At 43.6% G+C, this 15,832-nt stretch overlaps 1 protein-coding gene across 1 annotated transcript; it reads right to left on the bottom strand.

Annotated features, from left to right (window-relative positions):
* Positions 1 to 972: 972 nt before the first annotated feature.
* On the bottom strand, positions 973 to 15,191 carry LOC112232342 (L-lactate dehydrogenase A chain). The gene is made up of 8 exons (XM_024399325.2): positions 15,096 to 15,191; positions 13,992 to 14,117; positions 8,160 to 8,277; positions 7,685 to 7,858; positions 7,006 to 7,179; positions 6,750 to 6,867; positions 2,402 to 2,525; positions 973 to 2,037 (listed from the first exon to the last, which is right to left on the bottom strand). The coding sequence occupies exons 2-8, from the start codon at positions 14,115 to 14,117 to the stop codon at positions 1,873 to 1,875; spliced, it is 999 nt and encodes a 332-aa protein (XP_024255093.1). The 5' UTR covers positions 15,096 to 15,191; the 3' UTR covers positions 973 to 1,872.
* Positions 15,192 to 15,832: the final 641 nt, after the last annotated feature.

The raw sequence follows: 15,832 nt of genomic DNA, 5'->3' as shown, positions 1-15,832 counted from the left end.
ACTTTTGTGAAGAAAATAACCTCCATATCCTTCAATGGCTGACCATCACCTGTAGTCCTTGTGCAATTCTAGGTAACCCCTATCAAGGCTGGTCTCATAGACCAGACATAACATAGTAAATGAAAATCCGGGACGCTTGGTATGGTTACATAAGACCGAAGGTAGCGGTAGCCACCTAGCTAATGTTAGCCACAACAACTTGGAATTCGAGCATGCTTTCTCAGAGCAGGGTCGCGTTCATGTTGACACGAATCCATTTGGAAACCTTTCGAGGTACAATCTGAACTTTTTTTTTCTCAATGCCGACTGAGGAGAGCAGGCGACCTTGGATTGTGCTCCCAGTCCCCCTTGCTTATTTATCTCAACTTTTCTGTCAATATTGATCCAATTGGCATCTTGAACAATTAATAGCGGCTTTAGTGAACATCAATAGTGAAGAGGCGACTCCGGGATGCTGGCCTTCTTGGCAGAGTTCCTCTGTCCAGTGTCTGTGTTCTTTTGCCCATCTTAATCTTTTATATTTATTGGCCAATCTGAGATATGGCCTTTTCTTTGCAACTCTGCCTAGAAGAATCAGTAGAACCAGCTGCAATTCTATGTAAACACAACTCCCCCACAACAGCGCTGAGACCCTATGGGGCATACAGAAAGAGCTCACCTTGTAAAGAGTCCTGTGTGCCCTTCTGTAACATCCCCAATCCCACCTTCTCTATACCCGTCCTTGTTCTCCCCTATAGTGTTGGTTTGGGTGGGGTGGACGGAGGGGCATGTGTGTACATGAGAGGTAGGTGTGTGTATGTGGGGGAGGGTACAACTCCTCCTTCACGCCGTGCATCCCCTGAGAAAGGGAGGGGGATGGATGGAGGCAAAGAGAGAAACTGGTTAAGGGCCAAACACAGCTGGAGTGTTGGTTTGGGTGGGGCATGGTATAGCTCACACGTGCACGGACACACAGAGAGTGACAAAAGAGAGGCTTGTTTCATCCTGGTAGTTTTATTTGGTTGGTGGTGAAGAAAATCGGATCGGACCAGCTGCCTTGACAAGCACAGTACAGAGCCGTAGTTCCAGTTCAGCTCATAATACCCTTTATAGGCCTTTATCACAGTACCATCACAGCGGAGTTTGGGCCACTGAGGCTTCAGTCCAAAGCCACATGGAGAGACCGATTTTGAGAAATCATCATTAACGGTGACAAAACTGAGCAGACATTTAGGGTGCACAGAACATTGATTGTAACCATCAGTTACTTACAGGTCAGGTTTTAACCCAAAACATAACATTGGAAAGTGCCATCAGATTTTTTTTTTATGTGAGCGCCCAGACAATTCCAATGTTTATAACGCTTTTTGTTATTGACATGCAGGTACAGTGCAATTGGCAGTGTGTTCAAACCCACTGCCTTTCTTCAGACCTGATCCTAGTCTTACTTTCTACCGATACCAAACAAACACACCTTTCATTGAGAGAGACTCGCATCCGTGCACTTACGGTTAGTTTTGCAACTGAATGGCTCTGGCCAACTTTCACACACACTAAACAAAGAGTGCAATGGTGGAAATCAACCTGCTCACAATTTCAATCACTTTCTAAAACATTAACAGGAAAAGAGTGTGAATAAGACAAGAAACATCGATGACATAGTACAAGCCAACACATTAATATCTAGAAACAGCAAAATGACTCCTCCAAATTCGACATCATACCAGATACTTCTCCCGCGCAAACATTTTTCTAAGCTACTGTACATAATTGATCCTGCCTAAAAGGCTTCATTTGTACCATCAATAGTAAGACTATAGGGGAGAACAAGGACAGGTATAGAGAAGGTGGGATTGGGGGTTGGGGATGTTACAGAAGGGCACACAGGACTCTTTACAAGGTGAGCTCTTTCTGTACGCCCCATAGGGTCTCAGCGCTGTTGCTCAGCTGCTTCTCCTCCTCTGGCTTCAGAGTCATATGGATGATGTCGGTCAGACCGCTGTTTCCCAGCACGCAGGGCACGCTGAGAAATACCTCCTCCTTCACACCGTGCATCCCCTGAGAAAGGGAGGGGGATGGATGGAGGCAAAGAGAGAAACTGGTTAAGGGCCAAACACAGCTGGAGTGTTGGTTTGGGTGGGGTGGACGGAGGGGCATGTGTGTACATGAGAGGTAGGTGTGTGTATGTGGGGGAGGGTGCGTATTAGCATGTGTGTGCCAACTTAATCCTTACATCTTCAATCTTAACAAGCATTGGTTACAGTATATGCTTTGGCATATAGATTTCCTGTCGGTTTGAGACTAAAAAAAATATTAAAAGAAAGACTTTACTCCTAGTCTACAACCACAGGCAATGATAGAATACGCAACATTGCATCTGTCCCATTTTGGCAGATGGTCTCCGGGCATATGGTCTTCTTACCTTGACCAGGGTGGATACAGGGTGGACTTTATGGAGATTCTTCAGGATGCTCTCAACCAGGTCAGCGACGGACAGGCCGATAGCCCAGGAGGTGTAACCCTTCAGCTTGATGACCTCATAGGCACTATATGACAGAGTGAAACGAGGGGAGGCGTTAGAGGGGAACATCCAAGATACAAACATACTTCTGGTCATGTAGTGTATGTGGACACGTGTTCGTGCATTTCATTCCAAAATCATGGCCATTAATATGGAGTTGGTCCATATATAAAAGCCTCCACTCTTCTAGGAAGGCTTCCACTAGATGTCAGAACATTGCTGCGGGGCTTCCATTCAGCCACAAGAGCATTAGTGATGTCGAGTACTTATTTATCCGTTATTTTACCAGGTAAGTTGACTGAGAACACGCAACGACCTGGGGAATAGTTACAGGGGAGAGGGGGGGGGATTAATGAGCCAATTGTAAACTGGGGATTATTAGGTGACCGTGATGGTTTGAGGGCCAGATTGGGAATTTAGCCAGGACACCGGGGTTAGCACCCCTACTCTCACGATAAGTGCCATGGGATCTTTAATGACCTCAGAGAGTCAGGACACCCTTTTGACGTCCCATCCGAAAGACAGCACCCTACACAGGGCAGTGTTCCCAATCACTGCCTTGTGGCATTGGGATATTTTTTTAGACCAGAGGAAAGAGTGCCTCCTACTGGCCCTCAAACACCACTTCCAGCAGCATCTGGTCTCCCATCCAGGACCAACCCTGCTTAACTTCAGAAGCAAGCCAGCAGTGGTATGCAGGGTGGTATGCTGCTGGCAACTGATGTTGGGTGATTACGCCTTGCTCACAGTCGGCGTTCCAGTTCATCCCAAAGGTGTTTGATGGGGTTGAGGTCAGGGCTCTCTGCAGGCTAGTCAAGTTCTTCAACACTGATCTCGACAAACCATTGCTGTATGGACCTCAATTTGTGCACGGTGGCCTTCCCCAAACTGTTGCCACAAAGTTGGAAGCACAGAATTGTCTATAATGTCATTGTATGTAGTAGCATTAACATTTCCCTTCACTGAAACTAAGGGGCCTAGCCCAAACCATGAAAAACAGCACCAGACCATTATTCCTCCTCCACCAAACTTTGCAGTTGGCACTATGCATTTGGGCAGGTAGCATTCTCCTGGCATCCGCCAAACCCAGATTTGTCTGTTGGACTCAGTTCTTGTCAGACTGTTCTTGTCTTGACTTTGCTTCCAGAGGCATTTTGTAAATCGGTAGTGAGTGTTGCAACCGAGGAAAGAACATTTTTTACGCACTACGAACTTCAGCGGTCCCGTTCTGTGAGCTTGTGTGGCCTACCACCATGTTGCTCCTAGACGTTTCCACTTCACAATAACAGCGCTTACAGTTGATAGTGGCAGCTCTAGTAGGGCATAAATTTGAAGAACTGACTTGTTGGAAAGCTGGCATCATATGATGGTTCCACATTGAAAGTCACTGAGCTCTTCAGTAAGGCCATTATGCTACCACTTTTTGTCTATGGAGATTGCATGGCTGTGTGCTCGATTTCACACACCTGTCAGCAACAGTGCTTCCCACCCACAGTTGTGTCAAGTTGGCTGGATGTCCTTTGGGTGGTGGACCATTCTTGATACTGTTGGCTTCTGAGAATATTAAATATAAGTATTCATGTCACTGAGGGAGAGAGGTTAATGTATAACCTTTACATTATGTCAGGATATGTTATTGTTAGCCATCAGGGATCCTATTGGAGGGAGCCTCTGGGAGGAGAAGAGACACAGTCTGGTACCAGTCACCATGACAGCCGTAAGTTTGGGAGTGAGGACTTTGGGGCAGAGGTCAGGTCAGATGAAGTGAGGAAGAACACCAGAGATTCTGGGTTCGAGCCCAGGTTCTGTCACAGCCGGCCGCGACCGGGAGGTCCATGGGGCGGCGCACAATTGGCCCAGCGTCATCCGGGTTAGGGAGGATTTGGCCGGCAGGGATATTCTTGTCTCATCGCGCACTAGTGACTACTGTGGTGGGTCGGGCGCAGTGCACGCTGACCAGGTCGCTAGGTGTACAGTGTTTCCTCCGACATATTGGTGCGGCTGGCTTCCGGGTTGGATGTGCGTTGTGTCAAGAAGCAGTGCGGCTCGGTTGGGTTGTGTTTCGAAGGACGCATGACTCTCGACCTTCGCCTCTCCCGAGTCTGTACGGGAGTTGCAGCGATGAGACAAGACAGTAACTACTACCAATTGGATACCATGAAAAAGGGGGGGTAATAAAAAATAAAAATATCCGCGCTTGTGTGAATATGTTTTTGTCGGTTCAGCTGTTCAACCTTCTGGGATGAATATACTTGGTTTAAGATTTCATAGTGTCCGTTGAGTTCTTCCTCTGATAATTGGAACCTAACAATACAGATGGGAAACTGTTGAGTGTGAAAAACCCAGCAGTGTTGCAGTTCTTGACACAAACCTGACGTTTTTTTCTAGCCCATTCACCCTTTGAATGGCACGCATACACATGATTAAAAGTGACATCAATAAGGGATCATAGCTTTCACCTGGTCAGTCTATGCCATGGAAAGAGCAGTGTAGCTTTCTGAATGTTTTGTATATTTAGTCTATTTTGAAAACAGCAGGGACAAATGCCATTAATGTAGTTATGAAGTGGGTTGTGAATTACAAGTAAAAACATGTAATTAATGGTCATGCCATTACAGTCTACAGCATTCCATAACAGCAAGTAAAAGGCTTTAGTCATTGGCGTAGTCAGTGCTTACTGTGTTAGTCCAGCATGTTTTCCAAATTCCTTCCTCCATTACACCAAAGTCCATTAGATTTTATTAGGCATGTAGTAATTTAACTCTACCTCAACCATTGTGTTAATGATTTATACAGTATAGACTGATTCATTTGGAGTTCAACTCTATGGACCAGTTTCCATATTAAGCCGAACCCTGGACTAAAAATCTATTCCAATGGAGATTCACCATTGAGTATGCTTTTTAGTCCAGGACTAGGCTGTGTCCATGAAACTGGCCATAAAAGCAGAGTATTTCCATGTATGACAGGCTACAAGTTCACTACATCAGGTTTCTAATTATATAAATAGTACAGTCATGGCCAAAAGTTTTGAGAATGACACAAATATTAATTTTCAAAGTCTGCTGCCTCAGTTTGTATGATGGCAATTTGCATACACTCCAGAATGTTATGAAGAGTGATCAGATGAATTGCAATTAATTGCAAAGTCCCTCTTTGCCATGCAAATGAACTGAATCCCCCAAAACATTTCCATTACATTTCAGCCCTGCCCCAAAAGGACCAGCTTACATCATGTCAGTGATTCGCTCGTTAACACAGGCGTGAGTGTTGACGAGGACAAGGCTGGAGATCACTCTGTCATGCTGATTGAGTTTGAATGTCCTTCAAAAGGAGGGTGGTGCTTGGAATCATTGTTCTTCCTCTGTCAACCATGGTTACCTGCAAGCAAACACGTGCCATCATCATTGCCTTGCACAAAAAGGGCTTCACAGGCAAGGATATTGCACCTAAATCAACCATTTATCGGATCACCAATAACTTCCAGGAGAGCGGTTAAATTGTTGTGAAGAAGGCTTCAGGGTGCCCATGAAAGTCCAGCAAGCGCCAGGACCGTCTCCTAAAGTTGATTCAGCTGCAGGATCGGGGCACCACCAGTACAGAGCTTACTCAGGAATGGCAGTAGGCAGGTGTGAGTGCATCTGCATGCACAGTGAGGTGAAGACTTTTGGAGGATGGCCTGGTGTCAAGAAGGGTATTACAGTATTACATAGTAACATGACAAAAATATCTAAAGATACTGAAGCAGCAAACTTTGTGAAAATTAATATTTGTGTCATTCTCAAAACTTTTGGCCACGACTGTATATTCGTGTGCTACAGTAGTCTCTGGCCTCTGCTCTACCCAACCATTAGGGCTCCCGAGTGGTGCAGCGGTCTACTGCATCTCAGTGCAAGAGGTGACACTATATTCTCTGGTTTGAATCCAGGCTGAATCACATCTGGCCGTGATTGGGAGTCCCATAGGGCGGCGCACAATTGGCCCGGGGTAGGCCGTCCTCGTAAATAAGAATTTGTTCTTAACTGACTTGCCTAGTTAAATATTTTGTTTTTAAATAAAACCATTGTGTTCATTAGGCATGAAACGGAAGAAAACGAGCCGAAAAGGAGTGAGTACTATATGAACTTCTCCACTAAGTAACGCATTTCCCATTGCAAACATTTTTAAAAGGGTGATCCCTGATTAACATGACCCTTGATAAGTAAAGATAAAGTTGAACATATAGCCGATGTGTGTTTATAAGACTCACCCATTAACCACCATCTTGTGGACGTGCTTCCAGTCCTCCTTGTCTGCGTCTGTGCCCATGTCTGGGTTCAGGCCCTTCAGGGAAACACCGGCAACATTCACACCGCTCCATACGGGCACTGGGAGAAAGAGAAGAGACAGGCATCCAGTCAGTCTGTCATAGACACAGTACCAATGTATGTGAAAGTCTTCCACAATATTGTTATCAGATAGACGGGTTCCGGTGTGGAGTGTATTTGAAGCCATAGCCTACATACCGCTGGAGTCTCCATGCTCTCCAATGATCCAGCCGTGACAGCTGGATGGGTGAAGGTGTAGCTTCTCGCCCATCAGGTGGCGGAAACGACCAGAGTCCAGGTTGGTGCCAGAACCGATGACGCGGTGACGGGGGAAACCACTCAGCTTCCAAGCCACGTAGGTTAGGATGTCAACTGGGATGTTGGAAGAAGGGGGGGTGACAAATATTAGCACAATCTGAGTTAACAAAACAAACCCTAACCTTTACCATATCACTAACAATATGCCTAAAATTATATTTTTTCTTTGTAGAAATGTTCACTGTATAGCCTATATTGATTTTGCAGATTGGTCAAACAGTGGGGACCGAAAGAGAGGGGAGGAGGGGTGAAGGAGTGACACATTTTATAGGAGTTGTCAGCAATAGGACCGTGGAGTTGTTAATGGTAATGTAACCTGACCCTGATCATGGAAAGCTACAGGATGAGCAGGCTTTTATTCTAGCCCAGGACTAACATTATTCAAACCTATCAATCACTTATCGTAATGCTAGGGTAATGATCAAGTCACTAGACGATGTTCAACCGAATTACCTTCACTTCCACTTTTCTATTTATTGTACTCTCCATCTGTCTACCTTCCTGTTCTATTGCTCTCTCTTTCTCTCCCTCCTCCTCTCTTATCCCTCTCTCCTCGTACCAGGATTAGAGACAACCAGCAGGATGGCGTTGGGGCTGTACTTGACGATCTGGGGAATTATGAATTTGAAGATGTTGACGTTGCGCTGCACCAGGTTCAGACGGCTCTCACCCTCTTGCTGACGAGCACCGGCTGTGACCACCACCACCTTGGAGTGGGCAGTCGTACTGTAGTCTTGAGTGAGATATAAGATGCACGTTAAACACACACAAATGCAACCTAGTGTTCCGAAGCACCCCCACAACAAATGTGTGTGTGTACGCACGCGCGTTTGCATGTGTGTGTGCGTTTGTATGTGTGTGTGCGCGTTTGTATGTCTGCTCAACTTGTGCTTGTATGTTTGTGTGTGTGTGTGTGTGTGTGTGTGTGTGTGTGTGTGTGTGTGTGTGTGTGTGTGTGTGTGTGCGCGCACAACTCGTTCGTGCATATGTGTGTTTCAGAGTGTGCGTGCATAAGTGTATGACTCTTCACTCACCCTTGTCGCCCACGATCTTGTGAGTCTTGCAGAAGAGGCTGCCATGCTGCAGGTCCATGACCTCACCCTTTAGTTTATCTTCCATCACGTCAATCAGGCACAGCTCATCGCACAGGTCCTGGTCAACACATGCAAACCAGGAATATTATGGTTCAGGAATATACTCCATATAGAAAAGTATATGGCTATACTGTACATAAGGGGCTGGTTTCCCGGGCACAAATTAGGGCAAAATCTTGGCATAAAAAGCCATTTCACCGTTGAAACTGCTTTTTTGTCCCAGACGATGCTTTATTTGTGTCCAGGGAAACGGTTCCTGCTCTATTTTACTAAAACATTTAATGGTGGAATGATCATTATTTAGTAGTACACTTTGTAGTGTTTAACAATTTAACCTATATAAAAATGTGTTGTCAAAATAAAACACAGTGAAAAGGCATTTTAGACAACTGACCAGGCCCATCTCACACGTAGAGGCCTAAAACCACTTCCCTCCAGTCCATTGTCTCATTGATACCAGTCTCATGCCAAATAGGCCTATTGAACAACTGGATAAAATAACCTTCTACTGATTGGTTATAACACAAGCCCTGGAAAAAACACACTGACAGCCCACCAGTTACCTCCGGCTCACTCCACTCAGATCATCTCGGCAGACTTGACATGCACAGCTCAGTCTATTTCCTGTAAGCCTTTGTTTTCTCACTGGCTTAGTTTGCATCCCTAATGGCACTCTATTCCATATATAGTGTACTACTGTTGACCAGGGCCCACATGGTGTATGACAATACATTGAGTGTACAAAATATTAGGAACATATTCCGAAGATCAAGTTGCACCCTCTTTTTCCCACAGAACAGCCTTAATTCGTCGGAGCATGGACTCTACAAGGTGACGAAAGCATTCCAAGGGGATGCTGGCCCATGTTGAATCCAATGCTTCCCACAGTTGTGTCAAGTTGGCTGGATGTCAACTTGTGTGGTGGATCATTCTTGATACTCATGGGAAAAACTGTTAGCATGAAAAACCCAGCAGCATTGCAGTTCTTGACACACTCAAACCGGTGTGCCTAGCACCTACTACCATAACCCGTTCAAAGGCACTTAAATCTTTAATCTTGCCCATTCACCATCTGAGTGGCTTAAAAATCCTTCTTTAACCTGTCTCTTCCCCTTGATCTATACTGATTGAAGTGAATTTAACAAGTGACACCAATAAGAGATCATAGCTTTCACCTGGATTCATCTGGTCAATCTACAGTATGTCATGGAAAGAGTAGTTGTTCCTAATGTTTTGGGACACAAACTATGCCAGTGAGGTCAAAGGTAGTACAATAGGGAATAGGTGTTATTTGGGACGCAATAGTCAGGAGCCTTGTTTATAGGTCTTTTTTCGTTTAAAAAAAAATGTTTACCCCCTTTTTCTCCCCAATTTCGTGATATCCAAAAGGAAGTTAGTCTTGTCCCATCGCTACAACTCCCGTACGAAGGTCGGAGGTCGAGAGCTATGCGTCCTCCAAAACATGACCCTGCCAATCCGCACTGCTTCTTGACACAATGCTCGCTGAACCCGGAAGCCAGACGCACCAATGTGTCGGTGGAAAGTAGATATGGACAAGGATATCTCTACAATTTCTCCAGAATTAAGACGTTGGTCTTCATTAAAAACCAACCCACTGGGAACAGATGTCAGTTCAATGTCTAGTTTTGATTTACAAAAATATAAATATAAAGTATAATGGTCCCATGTTTCATGAGTGAAATAAAAGATCCCAGAAATGTTCCATATGCACAAAAGGCTTATTTCTCCCAATTATTTTGCACACATTTCTTTACATTCCTGTTAGTGAGCATTTCTCCTTTGCCAAGATAATCCATCCACCTGACAGGTGTGGCATATCAAGAAGCTAATTAAACAGCATGATCTTTACACAGGTGCACCTTGTGCTGGGGACAATAAAAGGTTACTCTAAAATGTGCAGTTTTGTCATGCCAGAGATGTCTCACGTTTTGAAGGAGCGTGCAATTGGCATGGTGACCGCAGGAATGTCCACCAGAGCTGTTGCCAGATATGTGAATGTTAATTTCTCTACCATATGCTGCCTTCGGGGTCATTTTAGAGAATCTGACAGTACGTCTAACCAGCCTCAAAACCGCAGACCATGTGTAACGACGCCAGCCCAGCACCTCCACTTCCAGCTTCTTCACCTGCGGGATCGTCTGAGACCAGCCATCCGGACAGCTGATGAAACTGTGGGTTTGCACAACCGAATATTGTCCTCACCAGGGTCTTGACCTGCCTGCAGTTCGGCATCATAACCGACTTCAGTGGGCAAATGTTCACCTTCGATGGCCACTGGCACGCTGGAGAAGTGTGCTCCTCACAGATTTATCCCGGTTCCAACTGAACCGGGCCGATGGCAGATGTGTGAGCGTGCGGTTTTCTGGTGTCAAAGTTGTGAACAGAGTGCCCCATGGTGGCGGTGGGGTTATGGTATGGCCAGGTATAAGCTATGGACAATAAACACAATTGCATTTTATTGATGCCAATTTGAATGCTCAGCGATAGCGTGGCGAGACCCTGAGGCCCATTGTCGTGCCGTTCATCCGCCTCCATCTCCTCATCTCTCAGCATGATAATGCATGGCCCCATGTCTCAAAGATCTGTACACAATTCCTGGAAGCTGGAAATGTACCAGTTCTCGCATGGCCTGCATACTCGCCAGACATGTCACCCATTGAGCATGTTTGGGATGCTCTGGATTGACGTGTTCGACAGCGTGTTCCCGCCAATATCCAGCAACTTTGTACAGCATTTGCGGAGGAGTGGGACAACATTCCACAGGCCACAATCAACAGTCTGATCAACTATATGTGAAGGAGATGTGTCACGTTGCATAAGGCAAATGGTGTTCACACCAGATACTGGTTTTCTGATCCATTCCCCTACCAGTTTTTTAAAGATGCATATCTGTATTCCCAGTTATGTGAAATCCATTGATTAGGGCCTCAGGAATTTATTTCAATTAACTGAGTTCCTTATATGAACTGTCACGTAGAATCTTTGAAATTGTTGCATGTTACATTTATACTTTTGTTCAGTGTACATTTGCTTGAGTTGTCAACTAACGTGAATTTAACATGAAATCAACAACAAATGTCACCACGTCATTGGATTTATTGTAGGTTCAAATGATATGGTGAACCAAAAAAGATGAGACGCCCTTATGTTGATTACTTTTGCAAATCCAATCAGTATCCCCTGTCGATTCAATGCCCTCACATAGATTTTTGGGGGTCGAAATGACATGGAAACAACTTTGATTCAAACCAGTTTTTGATTCAACCAGAAGTGCCTACTGGCACTGTGGTCGGATGCACAGTCCAATTGAAATTAGATAACGCAATTAGAAATTAAGAGGCCTATTTATAAAAAAAGATATTGTCCCGAATGGGAATAAGGGTTCCCCATTCCATGTCCAATGCCAGAGCAAAATCGAATATTTGAAAACATTGTACAGAAAGGCCAAGGACTGCACGAGCAGGAGTGGGAACGGGAGTGCCCGATAGCCATTTTAGTCAGAGCTGGACGCGGTATTGGGTGACCATCCCAACACCCGTCTGTTGTTCATTCTAGACAGTGCTGTGTCAATATTGAGGGAAAGCTGCTGAGCGCTTTATCAACTTTTTTGGTAATGTGAATAGTCTAATTCAGTTGCTATATCAGATATGAAAGTAATAAAGCGGTACAATGCCTTTAGATAGTATCTCTTTACTTTTTTCACATTTTGTTGAGTTACAGCCTGAATTTGAAATGGATTAAATTAAGATTTTTGCTTACTGGCCTAACCACAATACCCCATAATGTCAAATTGTTTTGACAAATTAAAAACAAAATCAAATGTCATAACAAAAGTCAATAAGTATTCAATCCCTTTGTTATGTCAAGCCTAAATAAGTTCAGGCGAAAAATGTGCTTAACATGTCACATAATAAGACTCACTCTGTGTGCAATTACAGTGTTTAACATGATTTTTGAATTACTACCTCATCTCTGTACCCCACACATGCAATTATCTGTAAGGTCCCTCAGTCGAGCAGTTAATTTCAAACACAGATTCAACCACAAAGACCATGGAGGTTCAGGCATCTTTTGGTAGATAGGTAAAAAAAAAAAAGGAGTAATTGAATGTGAAAAAAGGAAGCCTGTACAAAATAAAATATTCCAAAACATAAATCCTGTTTGCAAAAGGGCACTAAAGTAATACTGCAATAATGGCCTATGTTAAGCTTTTTAAAAAAGTACAAAGTATTTGTAAGGTGTTAAGCCTGTTTTAAAATATGCTTAAAATGATTAAAATATAAAAACACAATTGTGATTATTTTCTAACCACAATTTAAAACAAAGGTAGACATGGTTTTAAAAAGGTAGTGGTAATATTTCATTCAGCACAGAAATGTGTAGGCAGCAGTAGGTTGTGCCAAAAGACTATCTTTTCAAAACTGTAATGTTTACATGAATTCTGATTTATTTCTAGGGATACACAACATCCTGAAATATATGTATATGTATATGTATTTGTTTGAAATAATACTATATTTCCCTTGACGGAGTGATGCTGAATGTAAAAAAAAAAAGTCTCTCCTTACCGCACTCTCTCCTAAATTGTAGTATATGTCCAAACTGATGAGTAAAGGCACATTGCTTTCTGTAAGCATGGCTACTTTTAGTTTGACACTTTATTCCTTAATAAAGTCATAGTATTTGCTTTGCACTTTTTATCTATTTCCACTTTTATACATTTTTAATGATGAGAGTGTCAAATTATTGACAATAAAAGTGTGCTGTTTTTTGTCGATTTATACAGCTTATGTCGTAATGGGAGTCCAAGGTCCAAGGCTGGTTACATTAACTTGCATACAGGGAGGGACCAGGGATTTTGGTCACAATACGGATGCAGTGGGCAGATAAGAGACACATTTTAATACCATGTGTAGACGCAACAAATCTCGATCAGATAATGATCGGATCATCTTGATCGGATGACGACAACTACATCCCACTGGGCACAGTCCAATCAATATCTATTCCACGATGGTTCAATGTAGTTTTCATGTTGATTCAACCAGTGTGTGCTCAGTGGGATGTTAATTGCAAGGTGTATCGATGGCTAGAGTATAAAAACGTCTCTCAATGTTTCTGACACTCCCTGAGGTAGAGAGAACTGGAATCCATCAAACATTTAAAGAATGTACTTCACTTATCAGCTTCACTTCATTTAGCCTGTTTACTCTGGCTGGTGGTGTATAAGACAAAGCCAGACTGAATACAGAGGGGTTGGGTTTTAGACCAATGATCTTGGAGCTCTTGAACAGATTCCTGTGTTATTTTCTCTAATATTTTCTCTTACCAGTTAGAACAATAGAGCTAATGGCCTGGGTCATGTTCATTAGGGCACGCAACAGATTTGTATTTACATTTTTCAATAGAAAACAATGTCATATTGCACATGTACATGCAGTCTCCCTCTGTTTAGGTGCGTAATTCTTCCGTTTGGTGCCAAATGAACACGACCCTGGACATTGTGTCCTAGTCATGTCTGTCTAACTTCTTATGTTCATTAATTTTCATGCACTTTACCTAAACACCCATTACCTCTGTCCTCTATCTCCCTCATTCCCACTACCGCCACAATTCACACTAACACCTAATACCCCTGTCACTCTGGTTAAAAGTCTTACACCCTTTCACAGTTACTGCACTTTTACTGTAGTTTAAAAACTGCAGTCTTTTTTTGTAAGGGGGTCCCCCCACCCCCTCCATTCGTCTCACCTTGAGTAGGACGCTGACTGCGGAGGCCATGCCAACCATGCCGACGCCAACAACTGTCACCTTGCTCCGGGAGCCAACAGGCTCACCAGCCAACACATGGGTGATCAGCTTCTCCTTGGTAGTCATCTGAAAGACAGACAGACCCAGAGAGAGAGAGAGACCAGCATAAAATCTTTATCTTCTATTTGACCGACAGCAACACTGGGTCTCCATAGCAATGCCTCTCTCTCTCCCGCACCCTTCTGCTCCTGCTTCCAGTTGCCCTGCCTAACTGACCACAAACTATTATGGGGTGGCAATGGTGTCATGACATGGGCGCTATTTATACTTCCTGGTTCGGGGAGAACGATGGTAAAGGGCCTGTTTAGAATATGACATTAAATTGATGACACAGCATTCAGCTATTTTAGGCTCCAAATTTCCACCCTGTTAGGATCTTGTATTCATTATTGGTTGTTCCACCACATTTTCTTTTTGCTTAATACCCTGTTGTGCATTCCTCCTGTTAGGTCAGTATCAGGATAATCAACGAGAGGCTATGCGTTCTCTGGAGAATAATGAACCATGTGGAAGGTGTGCTCCACGACGCTCTAGCGAAGTGGAACTAACCTTCCACGGAGTTGCATTATTTTCCAGAGAACGTATATCCTCTCGTTGATGATCCCTTAATAAAGATTTGCTAGTTTAGCTAACCAAACCATCAGTCTTAGCTTTCTATTATGAGCATCTAATTCAACAATGCCAATATTGTTTTCAATTCGACTTTTGCTTTCAAAAAGCAGCTGAATAGAACATGTAAGAATGAACTATAGCCATTGAATTCTACCATGCTGATATTAGCGTGCATTATAGGGAAATAGAATGCCCTTCAAGCCAATCAGAATCAAGTATTCAACAATGCCTGGTATAATTAAGCAATAAGCCCACAGAATGTGGTATATGGCCAATATACCACAGCTAAGGACTGCTTGAGCTTGACCACTAAAAGTGCTAGAATGCCCCCCAAAAATTAAACAGGTACTTTCCTCACACAAAGTAGGAATGTAGGCACGCAAAGTAGGAATGACCCATCCCATTACTTGATCACAAAATCTGATGTCTCACCTTGAAGGTTTAGTGAAAGTGATGTGGAAACAACACTGATAAGTGAGTTGGAATGTCTTCGGCTGGCCTCTTCTCCCCTGGCTGGATGCAGCTTTTCTGCAGCAATGGAGCACATGGGGAGGTTCACGGTATTTAAATAGCTTAGGGGTGCCCGGTAGACATTGCGTGATTACATATGAATCATACCAGACCTGTCAGTGTTAAATGTCACGTCGATGCAGAGCAAACGTAATTGCTGTGCTCTTGGATACGGTAGTGCGCGCCACGCTCGGTTAATGTGTCTCTGCATAGACTTTTCTGTGCTATTGCCCGAGTGCATCATCAGAGGAATCCCTCCAGTAGCCCTTCTTTACTCTTGAACAGAAGCCTTTTTATATAGTGTGAGGATATCATTTTGGGTCCGTTCTATTTCATCATACTGAAACCCAGTCACATCACATTAATCACATAAACTAGCCCAGATTGGGAACCTCTCTCACAACCTCATTTCAAGGTATCAATCAAGTTAGTGTAGCTAGCTTGTCTGACTGGCAAGCCTGCTGGCAAGTTTGGTAGACTTTAGAAAAGCAAACAATATCTAAATGTACTGAATAAGATTCCTTTTGATCTTTTACCCAGATTTTAGCAGAGATGCAAAGAAGCATATTTAGTCTCTTTAAAAAGTCAGAAGGATACAAACAGCTCAAGAGGCATGCTTACATATGCCATATGCAATTGACTTTTTTTTAAACATAAAA

This window comes from Oncorhynchus tshawytscha, linkage group LG06, assembly GCF_018296145.1.
Source record: "Oncorhynchus tshawytscha isolate Ot180627B linkage group LG06, Otsh_v2.0, whole genome shotgun sequence".
Lineage (NCBI taxonomy): Eukaryota > Metazoa > Chordata > Actinopteri > Salmoniformes > Salmonidae > Oncorhynchus > Oncorhynchus tshawytscha.
This window is presented reverse-complemented; position numbering and strand designations above follow the sequence as displayed.

Excerpts from the sequence above, each read along its gene's own strand:
- LOC112232342 (XM_024399325.2), bottom strand. The coding sequence starts at position 14,117 with ATGACTACCAAGGAGAAGCTGATCACCCATGTGTTGGCTGGTGAGCCT. Across the intron at positions 7,859-8,159 it reads CAAGATCGTGGGCGACAAGG|ACTACAGTACGACTGCCCAC; the intron begins GTGAGTGAAGAG and ends ATCTCACTCAAG. Across the intron at positions 7,180-7,684 it reads GCTGGTTGTCTCTAATCCTG|TTGACATCCTAACCTACGTG; the intron begins GTACGAGGAGAG and ends CCAACATCCCAG.